Source organism: Haliotis rufescens, unplaced genomic scaffold, assembly GCF_023055435.1.
Source record: "Haliotis rufescens isolate VD_foot unplaced genomic scaffold, xgHalRufe1.0.p SCAF_58, whole genome shotgun sequence".
In the NCBI taxonomy this organism is placed as follows: Eukaryota; Metazoa; Mollusca; class Gastropoda; order Lepetellida; family Haliotidae; genus Haliotis; species Haliotis rufescens.
Window position 1 is genome coordinate 1,119,379 of NW_025964312.1, and position 27,569 is coordinate 1,146,947.

Here is a 27,569-nt window from a genome sequence, read left to right on the forward strand (position 1 = left end):
TAATTTGCTTGAAAGTTATGGTTATTTGCTACTTGTATGTGCGTTACGTAGAATGCATTATTTGAATTTTGATAATATAAAATATGTATCATCATAACTTGGTGACAACCCCCACTCCCCCACCCAAGATACCATGTTTATGACAATAGACTGCAGATGGAAACATTTTTAAATTGTAATAACTACTTAGCTTTTTACCAAACTACAGCCCTTGAAACTGTGTGTTTCACACATAGTTTCCTATGGTTTTCTTAACCAAATCCATTGCCACTTTCAGGACAAACTGTTTGGGTGTCTGGACCTCAAATATGGCATTGGTATCTAGCAGAATTTCATGGCATAGTGGATTTCCATATCAACTAGAAAACCTGCCAATGGTTTATGATAAAGCTTACTATAACCTCAGGTTTGAGTGTCTTCAGGTGATTAATTGCCACACCATGACTTCTGTTACATTAAAAGAGAATACACATGGATGTGTATGCCACTGAACCAAATTAATTAAAAATAATGAACATATTCTTTATTGACCCAATTTTTTTTATAAGCATACACATAGTTAAAAAAAACAATAGATTGAAATTAATCAATTTTTTTCTCCAAAATTATCATATCTATTTATGATTAATTTCAATGTGTAAAAATAAAACTAATGCCAGATAAATGCCTTTTTTAATGTGAATAAAATCCAGAGTCCAAATGTCAGAACCAATGACAGACCCTGTCAATTAATATCATTATTACGGATAAAAAGTGTTTGTTTTTTTTAGTTATTATACTGGGCGTTCAATAACTCCGCTAAACCACCCACTTTACAATGGGAGAAAGCGGGGCATAATCGGCGACATTTGCGTTATCAGATTTTCTGAAATAAAGATCGTCTACGATTTCATAATAACAGTGAGCTGACACGAACTATTAACGCACATGACGCTCTGAAAATAAGGTGTGTGTCATTGTTTACATTTCACCGATGTGACGACCACGTTCGAGTCTCGAAACAGTTTAAGTCATGTTTTCCTTCACTAAAAGTAAAAATGGACGGTATTCTCGTGACATATACATTGCAAGAGCATTCATGAAAATGCTAAGAAAATGTTTTAACCACCCGTTTTGGCGTTTTTCTATAGTAAATACATGGCGTGTACGCCATGTTTGTTCGTCTAGTGGAGGCGGCCATTGTGCAGTCATTGCCTGGGTGTTCTTTCTCTTCGTTCTCGTTTTGGCTGATGGAACCCAAACTAAGGTTTCAATAGATGCCAGACCTGATCCTCGGCCTCTGTCATACGAATTTTCACAATTAGTTCGTTGCAAGAAGAAATGTTTGCAAACCCACGTAACAGCTGATATCGGAATAAATACAAAGAATATCAATGTATTAGACTCACATGTAATGCTCCACAACGAATGAAATGTGTCTATTATACGTATATGATATGATGTAAGTATATTATGAGAATGTAACGCGATAGGGACGAAGGGAGTGAGCGAGTATATTCCCCACTCAGTCACAGTATACTGACTCCTTGTTTTAGCCCATTATTGCCGAGTGGACAGGGTAACATCAAGTACCATCTGTTCACGTCTTTTCGTATGACGCGGCCGGGAATCGAACCCCGGGCTTTCTGCTCTCCAGGAGAACACTCTACCACTAAACCACGGAGGCGGTCCAATATATAACAGAAGAAGGTACACATACATTAAAGTTGAACGTAAGCTAAATAAGAAGTTGAAGCAAAACCTACTGATTTCAAAAGGACAAATCGACATGGATGTTAGGGGAAAAAGCGATAACACTAATTCCATAATCATAAGAAATATCTGTTAAAACCACAGTCTGTTTTAGACGATTGCGACTATATTATCAACATGTGTTTATGAATTACTATCAATTAGTGATGATACCAGGTGTTCGTCGCGAAAAGGTGTTCCGTATCCTGCCTCACTTGTGGCACCCTTCACAAACACATGCAAATCAAGTCAAACGTTCACATGAATACAGGTAAAAAAAGAGCTGCATCGGACATGAATTGTGGCACTGATGCGTTAAACATTTGGTAATGTCCTTCACATGTCTGCCATCAAACATTGCATTTTGCAAACTACAATAAGCCTATACATGCTGTAATCCTGACAACTTTCAAGCCAGAATTATTTTTTTTTTATTAAGTTATATACTTATGCAACAAAATCATTAAATAATTAAAGTTTTATGATGAATAAAAGATCAGGGTACCGTTTCACAAAGCTGTCGTAAATTTACACGCTCGTAGATTTTACGCCATATTTGCGCAATGTTTACGCCATAGTCTAAGACTGTTTCACAAAGCTACACTAAAACTGGCGTAACCTCGGCCAACTTACACGCACGTAAAAAATACGATTGGAGCTCTTTCCCCTTGTGAGGTAGGAAAATCCGCACTAGAGTTGTCTACCGTGGCAGGTGCTCTGAGCAGACGACGAAGCGCAATAAAATGGAGGACATTTGCGACAAGAAATCGAGGAAGAGAAACTTTTCGGCCACAGAAGTGGAACTTCTTACAGAAGAAGTTGGCAGCAATTCAGATGTGTTGTTTTCATCTTTTTCTTCTTGCATCACAAACAATCCGAAGAAGAAGACATGGGAGGATATTCTGACAAAGTGAGTGCATTTCACGGCATTGAACTCACATCTGTCATATGAAGGATGTGTTTTATTTGGAAGTGATAGACCTATGCCATTTAGAGTTATCGCGCTTGTTGTTATGCGGAAGTAAACAAATAGCGATTAAAGGTGACTGTAGATCTACTTGAACTTGCAAGAGGCCTATATTTCTTTGATAGTGCAAAATTTGAAAAGGTGGGAATTATTGTTATTGCTCGGGATACAGATCTGAAATATGCATAAGTGCATATACATGTATGCCCACATATAAGAGGTCGCGGAAGTATCACTATTCTCACATTATAAAACAAATTGCATATAGACTAAACGTAAATTTCCTTAATGTCCGGCTCAGTGATTAGGAACAAAAAACGCCAGAATCACTTTTTTTTAAACATCTTCATATTTAATGGTAGACAACAACAAGGCAATTGTCAAACATGGGTGACATCGAGCAAAACATATTATAATTTTGAAATAATTTTTGTTTACAGGATCAACGCCAATAACACGGAGGTAAGGACTGTGCCTCAGCTGAAAAAGAAATGGCAGGACCTCAGGGCTGCAGCCAAGAAGAAGGAGGTGACAAGGAGGAAGGAGAGTGTGAGAACTGGTGGAGGTGGCCCTCCTACACAACTCACTACTGTTGAACAGAAGGTATGAAACACAACAGGAAGAATATGTCAGATTATATGTAATAGTCTAATTGCCCAAATGCATGACCTATGGATTATGCATGAACATATGGATTGGGCCAGAAATTGTGATATGATACCTAGAAAAACAAATGTTACCTGTCTTAGTTATTTGTGTTATATATAATAATATAAGAGACTTATAAAAAGCTTAAATTGACTTTATTTCTACTGGCATAGGGGAAATATTTATGCAAAATACTGATACCATTTAGTTATTTACTTGTCTCATATTTCATGAAGTAACTGTGTTCTTCATTTCTTTAATTATAGATTGTGAGTTTGATTCCTCCTTGCCAGATTGAAGGAATTGCTGGAGGATTTGATTCGGGAGGTAAATATTTCCACGCCATTCCTCTTGACAGTACTGATTTAAGAATAGTGACTGTGGTTCACAAACCATTTAAATGGTTTTTTTCATTATCTTCATGGCATAGTCAACTCATTGATATGCTCCCAGATTTACATAAGTCATCATTCATGTGTTGAACCATTTATATTTCAAGTTGATGGGTCTTTTCTGGACTATGCTTTGGAGGCTGATCTTGATATGAGCACAGCAGCAATGGCTACATCTTCATTAACCTGTGACTTTAATGGTAGGCATTAATTAAAAATAATACACAAATATAAATTTTTCGAATGTTTGTGACCTTATGTATTAAATAAGTTGAGATAAAGCATTATAATAACTATTGCAAACATAAAAAAAAATTATTATTAGACTAGTTGATGTTTTAGTTATTTGGTCCTATCAAAACAGATACTCAACTCAGATATTCATGGTAACATTGATTTTCTGAAAGATATATATAGATCAAACAAATTTAAAACAAACCCATTTGTTTGATGATATGCTAAATACTGACATGGACAGGTCATAAAACTTGTGTACATGTGACAGCTTCAAATTGCTTTATTTATTTTGGTGGGAGATACAAATGTTATCCACACCAATTGAGTTACTTCTGATGATGAACTGCTTCATTTGTCTTTCTTTCACAGACACAGTCACTTGCAAAAAAGGGGGCGGTCGGGTAGCCCAGTGGTTAAAGCGTTCGCTCGTCACGCCGAAGACCCGGGTTCGATTCCCGACATGGGTACAATGTGTGAAGCCCATTTCTGGTGTCCCCCACCGTGATATTGCTGGAATATTGCTAAAAGCGGTGTAAAACCATACTCAGTCAGTCAGTCAGTCACTTGCAGCACAACAGAAGCAATGTGTATCACCCCAGCAGGGACAGGAACTTCAATTATGATGGAAGGTATTGATCTTCTACCAATAAATCACATCATATTATAATATAATACATATATAGTTATAAATAACTTGGCATCAACACAGTCATTGTACTCCAATATCAGAGACATTTGTCAGTTTTGAACAATGTACTGCACAAAATATATTATAAATGTGCTCAAACATTTTATTTTCAGACATCACAGCTAGAAAGGCACAAGGTGAACCAGGTTAAGATTTATGCAACATTTAGTCACACATTTTTATCAGTTTATCAATATGTGAACAGAACAAAGTTAAAATTACCTCTAATTAAATTATAAGTGCAATCAGCGAAGTGTCAGAAGCTCGAATCTGGTAACATTGTGTTCAGTATAGCAAGATCAGGTAATACTTATCCATGTAACAATACATTTCTGATAATGATGCTCAGGGGTCAAGTTGCAATATTGATTTAGACAATGTTTTATTACAGGACCAGATCCAGTTGCTGAAGCTATACTGCAATTAACAGCTGTACAGAGCCAGATTCTCTTGGCAGAAAACAGAAGAGTAGAGATTGAGGAGGAGAAGCTAAAGCTTCTCAGGGAATTTGTACATGTTTCTCCACTTAATGGACAAAATGTATCCCCCATAATAAAATTCTTTTGATCATGACAAAAGCTGGGTAATTTATTTTTTTGTATAATATGAAATTATATTAAGTCATGACTGTCTAGTAATACAGAGTAGAAAGTCACTTACATCTCATGATTTATATTCTTGTTCTTATTATAAATAATGAAAACAATAGCATAAGGCTGTAATTTAAGTGAATTTATGCAAAATTAATTGATGTCTTGGTGACAGTCCATCACAACCAGAGCTTGTTGTTGCGAAATCAGCTGCACATCGCAACTCTGTAGCAGTTCCCTCTCCTCTGAGTAGCTCAATGCCCTGGGGAAGTGGCAGTCTTTCATTGATACACATGTTATGCAGCAAAAAACAAGCCCGGACAACACACAAACTCCTTTCTGGGGTGAATTGTAAGACACCAGTTGTCTTGTGAAGGCATCTGGAAATGTGATGAAACACATTTTCTGTATTATAAGTTATTTTCCCAACTTCTTCACAGACGCCTGTTAGACAGGCTATGAGTTTGTTCAAAATTAAGTTGATAATGTTTTTTAAAATTCTTTTGAAATACTACAACAACTTAAAAAAGCTCATTTTGAGATAAGAAGTAACTCCATTTTATTTTTTTTCAAGTTTTCAACAATGATACCATGAATAGATACTATTACATGTTTTCCTCATGTAACTGTACCTTCAATATTTAACTATTTCACTTACAATAATTTCTTGGTTACATTACCAACTTACTGTTGCCACTTTAAACCGTACCTAAATCTTGACTTGCACAAGTCAAATGCTCTCTCTATTGTGTTCCGTGTCTTGATATGGCATCTATTGTATTTCTCCTGTCCTTCCGAGCTGGGATTGAGCACCGGGGTCAGCAGCCATGGTCTGCAGGCATATCTGTAACATAAGTAATAAGGATAACACTATATCCAGACAGGTCATCAAAATATTATCAATATTTTACTGAGTGCAGTTTTGTCAGATTGGTTTATCACACCTTGTAAAATTCAACTGTATTTAGCAAATGTAAGTGAAGTTCAGGTATATATGTTGTAGTTTTATTTACCCAGAGTCTCCAAGTAGCCATCCATCAATATTCTTCTTTTCAAAGTACTGACCAAGGGCAGAGTTATTCCATATATAACTGTCATGGACAGAGCCAGGCCACTTGAAGACACAGTTTGTAAATCTGAGAGAAAAATATAACAATTTATATCCATATAAATCCGACAGAAATCCAGTATTTAAAATACACATGCATAATTTTATAAAGCTCATTTACATATTTAGTTATTTAATGTATATATATAGAGATCTACATCTGCCTACAAATAAACACTATTAATTCACATTTTAATTATGGAACAGTTATACTACATGGAAACAATGGAAATTTGAAAACATTATCACAATGGATTCATTTTTACTGGTATGCATCATGATATATCTCGCCCAAAACGTTACCTAGGGGGCGCAGCATGCGTCAATGTCAAGGACATCTATTTCATGTTGTAATGTTTACATTTTGTCGTGCCTTGTTCAAGAGGAATAGGAATAATTGATTCATGCTAAAAGACATATCTACCATGTGTGTATGTATCTCACCTCATGTTGGCTTCACATACTGCCTGTATGTTCAGTGCATGGTAACCCTTCCGACAAACGTAGGCTACTTCGTCACGTTTCGGCGCCATTATGGGTACGAGTGTGCAGTCAATTGCACCAAGTACTTTAGGGAATCCAGCTATGTCGAAGAATGATTCTTTGGTACTCTTTTGAGTGGAAGGTATTGTGGGAAATACAAAATCAACCATGGTTGCACATAATGCGTCTGTTGTTGCGTGGATTGCTCTGCAGACGGAGGATTTACTCACACCGTGGATATTGGCAATCCCACTGTAAAACCCACCCTTGGAGAAGTATCTCAGAGCAATTAAAACATTAAGGTAAGGTGGTATTGCATGGGAACGCTCGGTTTGATGTTCAAGTCTGTCACTCACTTTACCAATGATAGAAAATATCATGTGTCGTGATAGGCGGTACCTCTCGATGATCTCATGATCATCCAAATCGTCGAGGGGGTTCGACCTGTCGCGGAAAACACGTTCTCGCTTACATACTTTTTTGGCAATCTCGTCCGTGTTTGGATTGATCGCCATCTTTATGGCTTGCGTAAATATTTACACCACCCCAAGACAACACGTAGAGTTTACGCCAATTTTACACGGACGTAATATTACACTAGCTTTGTGAAACGCCCCTAGTTCAGTATTTCCGAATTACGCCAGTTTTACACGCACGTAAGATTTACGACTGCTTTGTGAAACGGTACCCAGGTGTAGGGAACAGTGAGGCCATCGTATGACAAAGGTGCAACACAGAACAAAATTATCATATTACAGGTAATAGGTACACAGTGAATGAGTGATATTGGGGGTAAAATCGAACAATATAACAGATGGAGAAAAATAAGGTTTTGAATGCCGTAGCTACTCGTATTGTGAAAAAACTTGGATAAAACTGTTTAAAGCCTTGCAGTTAAGAATTACAATGACGAAACTAAGGCGATCACTGTGATTAATGTATACAGCAGTGACAACGATGATATCCTCCCATTTGCATTTAAATGTAACTTGGATGTGTTCCAGGGCGATGTTTTATGTAGTGATCACTTGCCAGAATTCACTGCAATTTATGTCAGTCCACTTAGACCTTCTGATGTGCATGTTCCTCGATAGAAATGTAAAAATGTAAACCGATCCGATGTTGCTTCGCTTTCTGAGCAACATATACTTCATAAATAACAACTGAAGATGTTGATGTTTCAAATAATAACATTACCAAACAAAATACCACTGGAAAAACGTCAAGTAAGCAATCTAGCGTCATACTTCGCTTCGTTGTGATATGTCTGTATTCTGAAAGAAACGTGCCGAGATTCAATGTGTAGTTCGAGGGGCAAAACTCTCAAGCTGCCGAAACTCGTATTCGGTTCCTATACCTGTCTTAGGCATAGACGGTTTGTCATTTTTCACGACCTGTTGATCTGTCTTTCTCAGAAAGAAAAGTATTTAGAAAGAAAGAGTTTCAAAGTGTCGTTCGTGGGGCACACCAATTTAGCTGGCGAGATTTACTCCATTTTCCTATGTTTGGTCTGGAATAAAAAGTTTCAGTAGTACCCATGTCTTGTTATTATACCTGTTTTAGGCTGGACTGCAGTAGAGTTATCGATTTTCAGAAGGCCAATCCGCTCTCAAAACTTGCTGAGGTATTTCAGAGGGATTCCATTTATGCAAACAAGAGTACATGTCATGCATCTTCCTCGAAGCTGAAAAAGCATATGATTTGGAGACTAGGACAAGAGACATTCGCTCCTTTCTTTCTGAAAGATCTATTCAATTTCATATTGGGCAGGACTTTTCTTGTTTTATCAGTTTAATCGAGAATGATACCCCACAAGATGGTGTTATGATAAATGACGTTTTCATTGATTTCCCATTAAATTAAGATGCATTTAGGAAACGGTTTGGAAATTTCATGTCGGAAAAGCTCAGACATCATTACTGTGTTGTGTTCTAAGTGGGGTTTTAGTTAGTTAAATTTAGTTACATCTCCAAATCTCATGCACGGGTGATAACCCGACGCAAAATGCTAACAAATATAGAACTAACCACAAAATATATATAGTACAAGAGTTTTTTTTCGTGATGTGTATTTTAACCATAGATTAATATGGGGTTCTCATAAATTTAATGTTGTGAACAAATGTAATAAGGTCATAAAATCTGATGAAGTATATTGCCAAAACTCAGTGGAGTGTTGAAACACATCAATGTTATTGCTTTAGAAAGCATTTATATTATCAAGGCCTGGCTCTGGCTGCCATGTATGTACATGTATGGATGCCTCAAAATGTCATCTTTCTAAACGCATTCAGTCAAAGGCTTTGAGCCTTTGCAACTACTCCAGTGACAGCTCTCCCGGTTGAATGCATATAATGGCCTCAATGTCCTTGCCGTTAACTCGTGTCACTCAAATAGTATCTCAACCTGAAATCTAAAACCAACCATAATTCAGCTAATGTAGTTGTTGATGAGAATGTTGCATATGTGGTTAGCGATTGGTCAAATGTCAAGGTCCCGTTTGGTTTGAGAATTCAGAAACTTGCTGCTGAGCATGGCGTTATAGAGTGCAACCCAGTTGATTCGTCTGCACATTCAGATACTGCTCCTTATCTGCTTCTGAACCTGGGTTTTGTTGTGATCTGAATCAAACAATTAGCAAACGAACGTGTCCACATATCACAAAAGATGTAGTTCAGGATATTACGGTTTAGGGTGCTAACATGATTGTAACATTAAAAAGCATTTAGGATTCGTTGTGGACAAGATTAAGTCCGAGCACATGTTTTGAATAATTCACCAGATTTAAATTGATTTGTGTATCAGTCTAGGGAGGTTATCAATGAAGCTTTATGTAATGCTTGTGCATGGTTTGAACACGTATTGTACATGTTCAGTTGAGACGATCAATGAGTTTTTTCGCTGAAGTAACGTACATACTTTGGCAAAGTGCCAGTATTTACGTCTGGATTTGGGCAGCACACATACTGGATCAGGCCCTGCCATAGAGTTGCACTTCGTGTAAATGGATTCGGTTATCATAGATGTAAACAGGTTTGATTTAGAAATATTTTTTGCAAACAGTCAAATTGACTAGGCAGGAGACTCAGAGGTAGCGAAATCGGAAGGGTGAACCACGTCACTACCAACTACATTTAGGGTTCTTACATGATGGCAACATTAAAAAGCATTTAGGATCAGCATTAGGTGCAGCCCTATTTAAAACATATTCTGTTATCAAAAATTAATAAGGATTCGCTGTGTGCATGATCTAGTCGGGACACATGTAATGATAGCTCACCCGAGTTAACTATTATCCAGTTAAAGTGATCAATGGGCTATCTTTCCGATTTATTGTGCTAGCTCACTGAGAAACCATGCCGCAGTTTAACATGAATAGCCCACTCAGACACAGTATACTGACTCCGAGCCGACCAGTCCTTGTTTTAGCCCCCATCTTTTAACGTCTTTTGGTACGACGCGGCCGGGGATCGAACCCCCGACCTTCCGCTCTCCGGGCTCACGGCGAGTAATAAATGTATGTATGTATGCATGTGTGTAAATGTACATTTATATACGTCGCGTTAATATCGCAGCAGTTAGTAAAACGACGACAATAATGGATACTTAGAATTTAAGTAACCCGCGGGAGCGAGAGAATAATTACTAAACTGTAATATTTACATGATATATTATTTATTTAGAACAATAAAATATATAATACAAAATATGACTGACTGAATAAGCTCAGGGATCTTGGGAGTGTTCATTTTTTTTAAGTGAGACTTGTTCCCACAGTATATAACCACACACTCTGCTGTTACACAATGTGTAATACACAGTTTAGTATTTTATTTATTACTTGTCGTTTATAACTTTGTGTATCTTGATTTGTGTATCAGTCTGGAAAGGCAATCAATGAAGCTTTATGTAATGCTTGTGCATGGTTTGAACATGTATTGTGCATGTTCAGTTGACGCAATCAATACGTTATCTCGCTGAAGTAACGTACATACTTTGACAAAGTGCTAGTGATAGTTTACCCGAGTTAACTATTATCAAGTTGAAGCGATCAATGCGCTGTCTTACTCACGTGATATACATACTTTGGCAAAGTGCCAGTATTGGACGTGTTACTTCTGGGTATGTGCAGTACATGTAGTGGATCAGGTCCTGCTATTGATCTACACTGCGTTCAAAGTGACTCGGCCGATATGGACGTTAACAGGTTTGATTTTAACATACTTTACTTGGAATGTAATGTATGTATGTATGTATTTATGTGCGTGCGTGCGTGCGTGCGTGCGTGCGTGCTTGCGTGCGTATATAGAATACTAAAAGACTTCCCTTGTAATTTTATGAAATTTATGAAACTCGTGTATAGTTCTTTAGCTCGTCATTAAATTTCATTTAATAAAATATGTATTACAAGGGAGGCAGTTTAGTATTTTATAATTTCACTATAGTGTGTGAATAGGCAGACATCTACGCGATTCACAGTGTCATTGATTAAGCCCAGGGATATTGGGAGTGTTCAATGAAACTTGTTCCCGCAGTACAAAATTGTTATTACACAATGTGTAATACAGCTGAATGTTTATTAAACGGGTGATCTCTTCACGGGCGAGTAGGTGAGGTGAGGTGAAATGGAGTTTAACGTCGCGTTTAATGTATGTATGTATGTATGTATGTATGTATGTATGTATGTATGTATGTATGTATGTATGTATGTATGTACACCACTTGACTGATTTGTCTAGCAAGTTTCACCACCACCATCTCCCCTAACTATCGATTGCTTTCTTCATCAGTCTTATAACTCAATCAAATAATCGTCATAACCAACCACCAACCTCTGTCAGCCCCTGCCATGTTACTACTGATCGAATAGTTGTTGTGTAACAATGGTTATCGGTGAATTGTGTGATAACAAAGTCACACATAAGCGATCTTAAGCCAGGATAAATGTTTTGTCGTAGCTATGGCTACATATATTTGTGAGTGGCGGCGATCAATGAATTATCTCTCTCATGTTACATGCACACTTGGCAAATGCCAGTATTCGACGTCACAATTCTGGGTATGTGTATACAGGTAGTACATAAGACCGAGACATAGATCTGCATCATGTGTGAACGGATCGGCGGGCAGGAAACGATGGATTTTAACAGGTCAAGCAGAACTCTTCCACATTAAAAACACTTTCTTCATTCTTGAGCATGGCACACTGTAAGCTTTTGAATGTCTGTTAACAGGATGCGAAATATTATAAAAACAACGTGTTCAACGTTAAGAAACGCGCTTAATATCTTAATACTTCAAAGCCTAACTCTACGGAAGAGATGTACTTGTTTCACGCGATAATCTACATGGTGGCCTCGAGCCTTGACATGACAAATCAAATCCTCGGATTTACGTTATTACAGTGGTTTCAAAAACAATGCTCGCCAGCGGCAGGAGTCAAATTCAGACCAATCTTTAAACCATCCTTATTCGCATGGAGTTGCTTAATTACACCACTTGCAACCATTCGAGTCTACTGTAAACACAGTGTTTGTTACGTTAACTGGAGCTCAATACAACGAGTATGCATCTAGCTGAAAAACAGCACTCCGGAAAAAGGCCTGGTTCCAAGAAATACGACAATGCCATGTAAGGTTCCAGTGTGGGTGTCAGTCCGCGAATAGTAGTCTGGTCTTTGTTCTCTGTTTTAGATGGGAGAAAACAAATATTATCAGTATTGAAAGTTTCGTTTGGCTACCATCGCAGTGTTTTTGTCTTTTTTTGGAATCGACTGAAATAATAAAATTAGTGTAGACACACAACAGACGAGATGTGATAATTACGGTGGCCCATAAGGGACATGGAGTCTGTTTTTCCATATTTTGATATTTCACTTACTTTTATCGTTACCTTTTGCAAATTAACACAATTTGTCTTACAAGCATGTGATCAATCATGTGTAAAGAAGATATTGAATTGCTGAAAAGTGAAACGAAAATGCCAAAAACTAAAATGAAAATGACAAAAACAAAAGCAAAAATTTCAAAAACTAAAATGAAAATGCAGAAAAATATTTCCACCGCAGTGATAATATTTCCACGGGAAATAGATTCGCACTCTTCAAGCAAAGCTGATATTGCACATTCAAAATATGATGTCGGAAAAGTTGAGAATCGGATGATCTTTTCATGCTCTTATAACGGGTATTGGATATGTCAATATACTCTCATTGCTAAATGTAATTGTATTGGTTACAGGATTAACACACACACCTGCTGTTGTATGATGCATAAAATGTATTTCCTCGAGAATCAACAAAATCGATATACAGTAACAAAGACCTCAGTCCTACAATATACAATATACCACTAGGCTACCCGCACTCCCGCTAAAAATACTCTATTGAGGGTCGACATTTACGGATGACAGAAGGATAGGGCGAAACTCTAGTTTCAGACTCTTCCAGCAAATCTGATAAAAATTTCATATTCAAAATATGATTGTGAAAGGTTATAGGCGTGTATTCATTGCAATAGCTCACCTTCTGCAGCACAAATCCTGGAACCATGTTGAAAACGATTATGGTAAATCGAGTCACAATTAAGTTCAAGGTTTTTAATGTTGTCGTAATGTGTTGTTACGTATAATATTCGTACAGCAGTGATAGGATTCTACATTGACCTGATACTTCTGCTGATAGTTCCCGTGATAGTCAGTGTCTATTGCTATAATATCCTAATCATTAAAGGAACAGAACTCCTACATGTGGAGTTTTGTCGACGAGAGTTGCTCTTTTCAATTAAAAAAACTCACAAGGGCTTATTCGTTTTTATAATCACTTTGAAACATTAATTACAATAGTTTCTATTTTCAATGTAAATGTTTGGGACAATCTGCGTCAGATTCTTCATTACCAAAGCTTTCGATAATTTGACGGTTATATAATGATAACATGGGTAGGTGTTTGTAAACACATGGTGTCATCACTATTTGATAGTGATTCATAAACACATACTCATGATATAGTCGGAATCGTACAATCAACTCTGGTTTATGCAGATATTTCTATTGGATATGGAAAAGTTTTTGTCGCTTTATTTGTGGGACATAAACACTACAGAGTTAACCGATTCCAGTGGGTGAACCGCACCCATATAAAAAAACATGACCATGTTTATGGTGCTGACAAACCTAGAAACATCATCAGGGCGAATATGAGGTTCTGGCAGTCCTACCAGACCCAAATAGTGTACAGCAAGTTGCACTGCCACTGTTGTATGTTAAACACTTACTAGGGCATTTATGATTCGCTGTGCACTGGATTGAGTCTGTATCAGTCTGGAAAAATCAATGAACCTTTATGTCGAAACACCTATCGCAACCTGATCAGTCGTACTACATAATATGTGTCTCAAGAGGACATAAATGTGATCTTCATGCGGACTCTGTTTTAGATGTAGATTTTTGTTGATTTAAGAGATCAGTGAGTAATCTTACTCATAGGACATATATGCTTGGGCAAAGTGCAAGTATGTGACGTCGTGTAACTTCTGGGTATGTGCAGTGCCCTTAGTGAATCAGATCCTGTTGTATATCTAGAGTGTAAGCATGGATGGTTTGATTTAAACATTTTATTGCAAAAATTCAAATGTATAAGGCACTGTTACGACGTAAATTGTAATAAAAAGGTAAATTGTAATACTGGCAGCAAATTGTAATAATTTTGACGTAAATTGTAATAACAACGTTAATTGTAATAATATTTGACGTAAATTGTAATACTCAAATTGTAAAAAAAATTCACGTAAATTGTAATTGTAATCTCTACTTGCGGTAAAATGTAATAAATTTTTCGTAAATTGTAATAAAATTACTACCGTAGTCTCCAAGACGCCAATTGACTAGAAATGATCTTTGTCGGTTGAGCTTGCGTTTCACATGTACAATTCGAGAAATACTATATGTAGAAGTGCTGTCATAGATCTGATTCCAATGACCCATATAGAGGTCGTATTTACACACACACACACACACACACACACACACACACACACACACACACACACACACACACACACACACTACTTTTGCGTGGCATACGACACCATTATGCTCAACGACGTACGGCTATAGGTTAAACGGTTGATGATAAGCATAATGACATATTCGTACATTCGATGTATAATTGGGTATTGGGTATAATTGTATAACTGGACAGCATCTGGTCAGGATCTGATCAGTAACTGGGCAGGATCTGGTCAGTGGCTTTGTCATTCAAATGATAATTGTCAGTTTATCTCCAACTCGTGTCCCTCCGACTCATGACCGCTGGTCAACCCTTATGATAGGGATTATTTTAATTAGTGCCTTGCCGACGACAATGCGTTACTCTACCTAAATGCATACAGTCCCTATCATAAGGCTTGACCTATCCAGATACTGACCAGATGCTGGCCATATTTGGCCCTCACTCCATGAAGGTTCATACTCCGATGAACTCACACAAAGTGAAGGTTATTTCTTAAATACAAAGAAAGAAGATGACAATTATTAACATTTAGCTAATTAGGGTTAAACATTGAGTTGTTTCTTCAACCATCCATTCATTGATAAGGATCAGGGTCGTATGCAGCAGTTAATGGTACACGATGTAGTGTCTGGTTACTTCCAGTCACATATACTTCATGTGAAATGTAACAGCAGATAATAGGTATAAACACCTTGTATCGTCCCTATTGATAGTGATTCATGAACACATGCTCACTATACAGTCGTACCATGAACACTGCTTTGCACAGACATTTCTCATGAATATGGGAAGAGTTTTATCGCTTTTTTTAAATAAAGAAAACATAAGTTGAAGCGCCATCATATTCAGCGCCCTTCTGGAGCCTTCGCAAAAGGTATTTACATAAAGTATAAAACGATCCGATCGTGCATACACTGACGTGTTTAATCATGAAATTTTATAACTAATGTTATCAAACAATATTCCACATGACTAACCACCGGCCCGGGTAGTTCTGTGGGTACCCGGGTCCTATTCAGTACCCACCCGACCCGAGCAGCCGAGTTACACGTCACAGCCCTAACCTTTATCTTGATAATTTGGTGGTGTTTGTGTTTGCAAACATGTTTTAGAAAAGGAATCTAAGCTTTAATTGTTATTGATCGCGAGAAAGCCCGCACTCTATTGCCAGGCTGATCCTTGACAAGACAGTCGAAGGTTGTATTCAAACGTCAACTTAAAACCAGCAACGCTTTTTTGTCAATGTTGAATGTCGATAACATGCAAAGTTTAAGCATGAATGTACACGTTACTTCACTCGTCTCGCTACACTCGCCTCGCTCGATAGATTGAAATACACTCATTGTCATATGAATGGTATCCAACGTGGACTCGTTGAATAATGTATACGTCAGACCGTGTTGTGATACACAGTATGCTCCTGGTAGCTTTGAAATCCCGTCTGTATTAAAACATACACAAGCTATTGACTGACATGTTGCATTTGCAGAAGATGTGTTGTCGTATGTGAGGTCGTATTTACAAACACACACACACACACACACACACACACACACACACACAAACACACACACACACACACACACACACACAGACACACACGCACGCACGCACGCACGCACGCACACACACACACGCGCGCGCGCGCGCACACACACACACACGCGAACACACACATGCACATGCACATACACACACAAACATGCACACATACAAACATACATAAATACAACATAAACACACAAACACAGACAGACAGACAGACATACATACATACATACATACATACATACATACATACATACATACATACACACATACACACATATGCATACATACATACATACATACATACATACATACATACATACATACATACATACATAAACACACACAAACACACACATACATACCTATGTGTGTATGTGTTTGTATGTATGTGTGTGTTGGTGTGTATAAGTGTGATTGTGTGTATGTGTGTATGTATGTGAGTGTGTGTGTGTATACTGATAAGGGCATAGTATCGGAGATAAATATAATTTGGTTTCGTTTCTTAGTTAGTCACTATTCTTTCCATTGGAATGTTAAGAAGGTATGCTATAAGTTCAATATTTTATTACGGTGCTTGATGTTAGCTGGAATTATTTTAATCCTCTTAAACCCCCAAAGAAGATTATCCTCTGAGGTAATTTTTGTCCGTATATATGTCACAAATTAGTGATAACTTATGAAAAACGTAATTATCTGTTTCGAAAATTAAATACCGCATTATACGTAAGGTACCAAATTTGGTATCAAGTTTGCTTAGCACAATCCACCAACGATTGCCGAGTTTAATGATCTTAGAATACTCTTCGTATAAGGTCAAAGAGAATATTGATGTTAGTGACAAAACCCTTTTCATTATACATTTTCAATCCTTTCAATTTTGATCAAAACAGATATATTTCATCAATAATTGATTGCAACAAATTTATCATACATTCTGATGGTCTTTGAAACTCAACAACACATGCCCGAAGATACCGGATATTATTTGTGTATGCTTTGAATTATGATTTCGTGCCGTTATCATGATGGATTCTGTTTTTGTTGTTGGGGCAAGGAGTTATTATCCCAGCAACAGTTGTCAGTAAGTTGTTGTTAGTTCTTCATGACATATGAAAAGAATCCAGACAGTTACATTTATTCATTTATTTCATTAATTCCTATGAAAGGAAATATTTTATGTTATATTAATGATCCATATGTTAAGCATACATTGCATAAGTTAACAAGGTTTGCATTTATTTATTATTATCTCTTTCTCTGTGAGAAGTTCACAGAGGTCGGGAATACACAATATCTAATAGTATATGCAATGTAGGTAAAGAATATCCACGCCCCTCTTTTGATATTAATAAAAACATTGTATATAATGTTATGTATTCAGTATTCGTTCCCATGCTGCATTTACTGACGACTGTTTTTTTCCTTTGACATTGCACAGGAGGTCTGTCACTCATTTGTTGTATTTGAATTCTTGGTCAAAATATAATGTATAAATACGATTGAATTGTCTCGTTTGTTTCAATGAAACGGTCATGTGCTCCTTATCAAATTAAGTAAACCTCCAATGCAAATCGACAAAATTTCAGGGTCCGGTTGCACACAGCTCTTTTCGGTAACTCGTAACTCAATGTTATTGCAGTGGACTCCTAGCTAAGCTACTATTGGATGATAAATCACTTAACCTATTTGTCGAATAGACGTACCTAATGTAATCCATCAGTTTTAACCCGAGGATGGATCTTTCAGTCATAAATCGATGTGTACAGTTGCTAGAGTATCATTCTAACAATACAGACATGACACAAGCTGCACGTAAAATGATTGATAAAGGTAGTCCTTGAGGGTTCACATACCTACATGTACATTGCCCAGGACATCTGCTTTACATCCTCCGAGCAACGTTAAAAAAATTGAAACTTGAATAATAAAAAATTGATATTATGCATATGAACATGTATAAATCAGCTTGCACACAGACTATTGTGTGACATGTCATCCATTTGCTAGTTTAGTTTAGTTTAAACATATTTTATTCACAGAACAAAATGAGAATTGTATTGGGGACAAGTTCTTGCAACTTAGTAAACCCCTCTCCGCATAAAATATGTACAAATATACAGTTGCAAAATAAATAAATTTGCTTCAGTCAGTAAAAGTCAAACTTTCCACATTTACACATCAATATATTTGTGTAAGTTTGTTACGTTATAATTATTCCATTGTGTATATTACTACCTACTTTACCAATTGAAATATGATTCCATTAGGTTAAATATGAACAATTATGATGAAAATCGTCAATTGGATATATTACAATTAAGTGCAAAACACACAGAGTATTTCTCAAATAAATAAGAAAACTAAGTTCATTCTAGTAATTTATCCTCTTCTGGACAACCATAGAAATGATATTCCAATGCGTTTATATATACATATAATTATACAACAATACGATAACGAACTCAATCCTCCCCCACACCCATACTTTAATGACGATTGTACGATAAACCCTGTACCAACCCTGACAAGAGTAGGTTCTAGTCATTTAACGCCTTTGACGCTTAACTTATAAGGTTATTACAATTTACGTAAAACCTTATTACATTTTACCGCAGTTTAAGATTATTACAATTTACGTCAATTTTTATTACAATTTGCGTATTACAATTTACGTCAAATTTTATTACAATTTACGTTGTTATTACAATTTACGTCCAAATTATAACAATTTGCTGCAAGTATTACAATTTACCTTTTTATTACAATTTACGTCATAACAGGCACACATTAGTGACACACATTACAGTGTGTGCGTGTGCGTACGTGCGTACGTGCGTCGTGCACAATATGGTGTGGTGTTCAGACCATCATAGTGAATGCACCCCACACTTTGACTGGTAAAATCTGTCATGAGGCCTCAGGTTGACTTTGGCTTGATGTTCATTTCGACGTCGCCAGACACGACCACGCCTATCATGACCAACGACGATTACCACAGTAAAAGTCCAATTTCTACCCTTGTCGAACTAGATTATCTAAGCTCGATCGTAGGACCACCAGTGGTTAATACGAGTTATGGCCCTTCTATGTCCCTCCTATTGACCAATCAGATTCTACTTCAAATATCACTGCTTCACACAAAATGGCAATGCCGAGTCAGGACGATCTGATGGATAATCTATGTAATAAAATGGGTCTTACTTCAAAAAACGCTTCAAATCAAGTAAGCACCATGATTAAAAACATGAACAGATTGAGAAAATATCTGTTGACGCCGAGTTGGCGGTACACAGGCTTTGCAAATCCTGCAGTCGACCGAAATCTGCACGGCATTTTACACGCCGGATGTCGATTTTGCAGAGACGCGTTAGTCCAGCCAAAACATAATTGCATTACTCAGCCTAGTTCGGCAAGGGTGGAAACTAGACTATGGGGTGGTGGTGGGGGGTAGAAGGACCACTTGGCACAAAAGGTATCAGCCCCTAGATATAATTCTCCAGGACGCAAACCACGATTGAAAAGGTGTTTCTATATTTATATTATTTGTGCAGGTTGCGCTGAACACACTATCCTGCATTTCCAGGAATCACACATTGCCCATAAGGTAGTTGTTCACAGAAGTCATCAAGTGATGGTGTTACGGTACAATCCCCACGTATGCGAGATAACGCCTATGTCATCGTGACCTGAGAGGGAATCGATCTCAATGCATCCCATGACAGCTCGTGCGGGAAAGTGATGGGTGTCCAACAGAAATGGGTCACAAATAATGTGGCAGTGTGTAAAGATCTGAAAGTCTTAGAATTCCGGGTATTGCATGACTTGGCAAAACGAACGTGAAGATCCGCGATAGATTACATTAGGTTTTCAGCAACACGTTTGCCGAATAAACTATGTTTACCGACAACAGAGAGGACATTGAAAAACAGATAATTCATACGCTACGGTGGTCGCGACGCCCTAGATTACAGGTGTTCAATAGCATAAGGAAAATAGTGTCTGTTGTAATCAAATACACTACACAAATAATATCGTTTTCCTCATGCTTGCGCCAGAGCTTCCGCGTCGGTGCCTTACAGGTGTGATTAAATATTATATGCTATTTGCTATGGGGCCGACTACAGTTGACAGAGAATACTTCTTATGGTTACAATGAAACACCGGCACAGAGGAATATGTGTAGCACAGTAAAAGTTAAACCCTGTTAATCTGGATGGTACCGTTCCCATAGAACTCATTGGTATATTACCGTTTTACCCTACTTACTTGACAACATATCTCTTTCTTAAACGCGAGACAGTTAAGAATAACTCTAATAGTAAGTTCTCGTCAGCTGTATACACCCTACTGCAGAACAATGTCACTTGATGCCATAAACTGTAATGGTCTGTGTGTAGAACTTTTGTAACAGAATGAGGATATCTGGCCATGGATCAACTGGTTCTTTTAAATGAAGCCTTCGCGTCGTTTTTCAAGTTGTAAGATACTGTCAAGTAAAATGCATATTGACAATGTGGCGTCTGAGTTTAATGTTTCGTAAAATACACATTGATTCAAATTGAATCAAATAACCATTCATTAAATTACGGCCACTCAAAATATTTTCACTCTATAATACGATGCGAAAAGAGCTGCTGTTGTTTGGAATGGAATATATATGAGTTTTAGTCTCCATGTGGGCGTAAGTAAAAATAGTCAAACTCTGAGATATTGTAAGGTAATCTCATGCATAAACAATCCACCAAACACAACACCATTTCAGCTCGACATTTGCAACATAATGTCTCACACTTATCCTGCAGTGCCCAAATTTGCCACATCGCGTGTTTGGTACCTACAAATACTGCACGTGCACTTTGACTATTAGCATTAACCAAACCTACAGTCAACAGAATACAACCAAAAGGATGACTCGCTGCAAAACAACAGATTGATCAATTGGAATGATTCAGGTGGGTGCGGTCGGGTAGCCTAGTGGTTAATGCATTCGCTCGTCACGCTGAAGACCCAGGTTCGATTCCTGACATGGGTACAATGTGTGATGCCCATTTCTGGGCTAAAATCAAACTCACTAACTAACAACGCTGATGTTGTAAGAACCTTTGGCGTTTTAGTTTGGAATTTGTTGAATTGATGCAACAGAAAACATTCAGTATGTATAATATAAGAACTATGTAAGGCTGATTGGGTTTTAATGTGGCAGAACTGTGGGGGTACTGCTTACAGAGGATGTGAGAAGTACAAGAAAACAGTTTCTGTTCAGTCAAAGTTGAAAAAAAGGTTTCAAGTCAAATTCAATTCTCTGACGCATCTACTTTTGCAAAGCGTCTCTTTTCCACCCGGCGAGGTCCATTGGAGATACATACAACACATACTCTCAAACAACCTAGTATTCCATCAGCTCTTCCATTTGCTGTCCCACGGCCTGGTCCTGTGTGTTCATGTACCTATCAAGTACACCGATCAAACACTGAACATACACTGATTGGAACTGAATGGGAATGCTCAATCTCATGACTCAATAGCTGGCACTCATCTGAAATACTTTATTAAACTAATCCAATGCTCCAGACTTCTGCGCCCATGAGACATTCCTGTCGTCTGAGGTTATTCTAAAATCAAGGGCTACGTCATTTTCCGACTGGAAGCTAAATGTCATAAATCCTCTCAGAGGAAGCTGTGCAACATTGGTAAAATCTGATTTGTAATTCAAAAAGCAAAACTTGGATAAAACTGTTTAAAATCTATGCAGTTAAGAATTACAATGACGAACCTAAGGCAATCACTGTGATTAATGTATAGAGCAATGGCAACGTTTGTTTAACACATTTTAGAGGAATTAGACTTGGTGACTTTAAATGAGGGCCAAATAACACGATTGGATATAGGGACAGGGATGATTTCTCTCTTGGACCTGACGATGATATCCTCCCATTTGCATTTAAATGTAAATGGGATGTGTTCTAAGACTATGTTTTATGTAGTGATCACTTGAAACTTATGTCAGTCCACTTAGTCCATCTAATGAACATGTTCCTCCACAGAAATGTAAAAATGTAAACTGGTCCGATGTTTCTTCGCTTTCTGAGCAGCATATACTTCTGAAATGATAACTGAAGATGTTGATGTTTCAAATGATAACATTAATAAACAAAATATCATTGGAAAAACGTCAAGTAAGCAATCTACTGTCATGTTTCACTTCGTTGTGATATGTTTGTATTTTGAAAGAAACGTGTCGAGTTTCAATGTGTTGTTCGAGGGGCAAAACGATCTAGCTGCCGAAACTTCATTCAAGTATAAATTCATTTACTCCATTATCCTATATTTGGTCTGGAATCAAAATTTTCAGTAGTACCCATATCCAGTAAATATACTTGTTTTAGGTGTACACTGCAGTAGAGTTATCGATTTTTGGAAGGCCAATTCACTCACATAACTTGCTGAGGTATTTCAGAGAACTCAAAGAATCGTATGACAACACATGGTTCCAATCTTTGCCAAAATATGGAAAGATAGACACAAATCGGTTGAAGGTTTTGTTTGTGAAGAATAGGCTTCTCTCAAGAATACAATTAGGCTTTTAACAGAAGCACAACAAGTTTTGTGCAATCAAGAGGACATGAAATGCATCTTCTTCGAAGCTGAAAAAGTATATGATTTGGAGACAAGGACAAGATAGATTCGTTTTATTCTTTCTGAAAGATCTATTCGATTTCACATTGGGCAGGACTTTTCTGTTTTTTTCCATTTAATTGAGAATGATTCCCCACAAGATGGTGTTATTAGCCCTGTGATTTTCAATGTTAGGATAAATGACATTTTCATTGATTTCCATTTAAATATAGATGCATCCCAGTTTGCTGATGATGGATCATTTGGGAAACGGTTTGGAAATTTCATGTCTTTCGCTATATCAATTCGGAAATGCTTAGACATCATTTCTGTGTTGTGTTCTAAGTGAGGTTTTAGTTAGATAAATTGGGTAACATCTCAAAATCTCTTGCACTGGTGAATGCATATAATGTCCTCAAAGGTTGTTCCCGTTAACACATGTCACTCAAATATTATCTCAAACTGATTTCTAAAACCAACCATAATTCAGCTGATGAAGTTGTTAATGAGAATGTTGCATTAGCGGTTGGTCAAATGACAAGGTCCCGTTTGGTTTGAGAATTCAGAAACTTACTTCTTAGCATGGGGTAATTTTGTGCAAACCAGTTGATTGGTCTGCACATTCAGGATACTGCTCCTTCTCTGCTTCTGAATCTGGGCTTTGTTGTGATCATAATCCAATAATTAGCCAAAGACCAAGTCCACGTATCACAAAAATGAAGATCAGGATATTAGAGCTGAATATTATGCCAATTTCATACACATTTTACCGATGCTTTAAATGAGTTTGCCATGGTTCGTACTGATGGAGCATAATGGATTATAATTTTTTACATTTCAAGTTGGTTGATGCCATATGACAATCTCTCAGTACTTGCAGCTTCACTTATAGGTGTTGCAACTGCTCACTCCAGGGTAGCTGTTAAGCAACTGAATCTGGTATCAATTGCTCACGAATTGACATTGTTATGAAATATTCAAGCTACATTAAGTATGTATTAAAGTTTATTACGTGTGATATTTGTGTTGATTCAGCATTGTATTGGGCTGCGTGGAAATGATATAGCTTATCAGTTTTTGAAATCTACCAAAATCATGTGATATCAATATCTGAATTAGACTTCATTTCAGCAAAATCGGTACGTTGTTTCCAGCTGTTCTGAGTGCATACATGATCTTCCGGTAGGAGGAGAAATATATAAAATATATGTCAGTGCTGCCAAGCGTTCCTCAGTGACAGGATGGGGCTCGCAGGAGTGGACATTGAGCCAATCATCTGAGTTGTCCCCTGCTTCTTGCCAATGGCTGTGAATGAAGCAGCTGGGAGATTGTCCATCAGATTGACCGATCTTTACTTGCTAATCACCCTGTGGAGGTTCTGTGAACCAGATAATACAGGACACCAGCATATGGGTCATCCACCATTCTGCCTTTTCGGAAAAACAAGCATTGAAAACCACAAATATGGTGTGCTGCTGTACTATTGGCGGTCGGGTAATAGGTTATGGGGACTCTCCCTTTATGTTTCTGCCAGCAAATTGCTCTGTCATGAATATAAGTGTGCCATTGTTGATCCCACCACAAATGTATTTCGTCATTGTTGACAGTTATTACCATTTTTTCTTCTCAAATACCCAAAGGTTTAATAGCCAATTAAAACAAATTAAAAAACAATTTTTAATATCTTGGTTCTATGTAAAAAAAACATCATGTATTACAGTATATTATCTGGGTTATCTATTTGCGCCATGAGTGATTTCTGGTCTTTTAAATCACCTGTCAAATCAGCAAGCCTGGAGCAGAAAAACTGGCCTGTGTGTGTGTGCGTGCGTGCGTGCGTGCGTGCGTGCGTGCGTGCTTGCGTGAGCACGTGCATACGTGTGTGTGTGTGCATGTGTATATAGAATAGGGAAAATACCCTTGTAATTTTATGAATTTGATGAAACTCATGTATAGTTCTTTCGCTCGTCATAAATCACCTTTCAAATCAGCAAGCCTGGAGCAGAAATCTAGGGAGTATGATCAGCGATCCAATCCAACAATGCAGGATGTTAAGGAATAGGCAAGTCACAGATCCTAAGTACCCGGTCATATCTAGTTTAGCCCTGGACATCCAGCAGTATTCTATGATGGGTTGGGGTTTGAGAGACTCGAAAGGGTGAACCTATCAACTTCATTTTGGGTGCTGACATGATGGCAACATTTAAAAAAGCATTTAGGATTCGTTGTGGACAAGATTAAGTCCGAGCACATGTTTTGAATAATTCACCAGAGTTAAATTGATTTGTGTATCAGTCTGGGGAGGTAGCCAATGAAGCTTTATGTAAGCGTGTGCATGGTTTGAACACGTATTGTAGAAGACGGAACTTGTCAGCATTGAAGGCAATCTGACAGCACAACGCTACATTGACAATATCTTACGGCCAGTGGTTCTTCCTTTCATCCAGCGTCAACAACGGACGGTGTTCCAACAAGATAACGCAACACCCCATAAAGCCCGTATTACTAGAGACTTCTTCAACGCCAAAAACGTGACTGTCTTGCCGTGGCCAGCTCGATCACCAGATCTGTCACCCATAGAACATCTCTGGGACCCGCTGGGGCGTCGTCTTCGGAAACGTCAACATTCTCCCTTCACGAGACAAGCGTTGATCGTTGCCCTCTGTGAGGAATGGAATCGGATACCTGTAGTCGATGTGAGGACGCTTGTCTGCTCAGTTCGATGCCGCATTTGAAGATGCATTGCCGCTCATGGAGGTCATATCCGGTATTGAACGGTCTGGGCCGTCGTCACCTTAAAGTTGTAACCAATGTTGTTGATCGAATACCGGACGAAAAACCCCTTGTCAAGAAATGTCAAGGACTTTGTTGTTGAATTAGTAAATTCGCATTTTCTGTTCTGAATGATGAATTTCTACAATACAATTGTTATTGCTGCTTCAAATTGTGTTGGTCATATTTTATCCTAGAAATATCGTTGGTAAAGTTTCTTTTGGCCGTCAGTTTACTTGGGACGTGTTACGACGTAGTTGGTCGGACATAAATTTCAGTACGTGTGCAGACCTACCGGGTCGACTTCTCTTTGGAGGCATGATGTGTACAGCTTGGAGCCCTGAACTTGAATGAAGACTGGCTACAACGCGCTCGGTATCCATAGTCGGGCCAGGAAGGGTCAAGACGCGAATACATACGCACTTGGGGCGAGATGAGGACGTACTGCTTATGAACGAACTAGCACCGTATTTTTCGCCAAACTACGCGTTCTACCGTGATCACAGCCCGTTCGAGTATTTTATTTTTTTTAGAACGGCGTAGAATGGGATAAAACTACTTTGATGTGATAGTAGCATTAAGAATCTTTTCCAAGATTTAGAACTGTTTTGTTTCATTTGTGTAGACAATAATAATTCTTAAGTTTACATAAAAAATACTTTGCAACTTTCTTCAAATTATTTACTTTGTTTCCATGTTTTCTATATTTTGAAAAATCGCGTTCGTTGCATTTTCATTTCCAGTAGAAAGGTGTAGTCAGGTACCTGTACCGACAATATAAAACAATTTTATATCATGCGTAAAGAATTATGGAGTGGAGGCAGGTTGTCAATTGCCCTCAAATAGAAATACATGTAGAAATGACCTGAACACAATTGATAACTGTTGCCAAGCTCCATGGTCGCACTCCCGTATTGCTAAATAGTGTTAACCTTACAAAAGGTGGCCGATTACAATGTAGTTATTATAAGAGCTAAGAACGCTGTACACATCTAGTGTTCTGCTCCGGAAACGGAAAACAGGACGGAGGATGGACATTGCTATAACCTCCACTGACTCGAATAATACACATGATTGCTCACTTACTATTATTCCGTGGGAATTATGGGAAATTCTGGATTGCCAGCATCCCGTCTGTGGATAACCAATCGGTTGACCAGGCTCGTTGACTTCACTAACTCTGTATAATCTAATGTTCAAAATTGTTTACAAGCTGCTGTAATTTACCTGGGATAGTTTGACTGCGACGTTTAAACAGCTTTCACGCACAGACATCTAACCCCAATAAGTCTATTTTATTCATCAGATCTATATGAGTTATTATTATCTATAATATATTGAACGATCTATTAACTGCCTATCGTATATTGTTCTCAGATTATATTGTATGTCAGGCTGGTGTTTTTCAATCTACATGGGTCATGAATATGTTTGTAGATTATATCACACGGTAGAGACATTTCACAAATGCAATATGTTGGATGTGCAGGCAAATATCGCCACACTTATCTATTTACTTAAGATGAAATGCAATCGTAAAATATTGTTTCTCAAGCTCCTTTGGGGAGTGAAAAATGAGTTTTCTTAAAGACCTATACTGTGGAATTCATTGGCTTTTAGGCAAATTGAGACATTATTAAATGTTGTTGCGATCATGTATTTATTACACATAATGTTTTTAACTAATAATAAGTGATAGCAAGTCAACGAAGACCTAGCTTATTTCCTCTAAAATGTAGGGTGTACACTCTTCAAAAAAGGAAACGCACCGGTAGTG

The 27,569-nt window shown here is 37.7% G+C and overlaps 2 protein-coding genes and 1 long non-coding RNA gene across 3 annotated transcripts in view; 2 read left to right on the top strand and 1 right to left on the bottom strand.

Annotated features, from left to right (window-relative positions):
• Positions 1 to 2,986: 2,986 nt before the first annotated feature.
• On the top strand, positions 2,987 to 3,889 carry LOC125374506 (the record flags this gene model as incomplete). The annotated part of the gene is made up of 3 exons (XM_048385404.1): positions 2,987 to 3,301; positions 3,613 to 3,673; positions 3,846 to 3,889. Coding segments are annotated over exons 1-3 (420 nt in total), but the record flags the coding sequence as incomplete, so codon positions are not given.
• Positions 3,890 to 5,571: 1,682 nt separating this feature from the next.
• Positions 5,572 to 6,406, bottom strand: LOC124122707. The gene is made up of 3 exons (XR_007218636.1): positions 6,267 to 6,406; positions 5,963 to 6,097; positions 5,572 to 5,633 (listed from the first exon to the last, which is right to left on the bottom strand). It is a non-coding gene; the product is annotated as an uncharacterized LOC124122707 (long non-coding RNA).
• A 4,490-nt stretch (positions 6,407 to 10,896) lies between these two features.
• LOC124112814 overlaps positions 10,897 to 27,569 on the top strand; it is a 41,193-nt gene continuing 24,520 nt past the window's right edge. Inside the window, exon 1 of the mRNA XM_048385393.1 lies at positions 10,897 to 11,050. Coding sequence (XP_048241350.1) covers positions 10,968 to 11,050 — 83 coding nt within the window. The 5' untranslated portion in view covers positions 10,897 to 10,967. The remainder of the gene's footprint in view (positions 11,051 to 27,569) is intronic.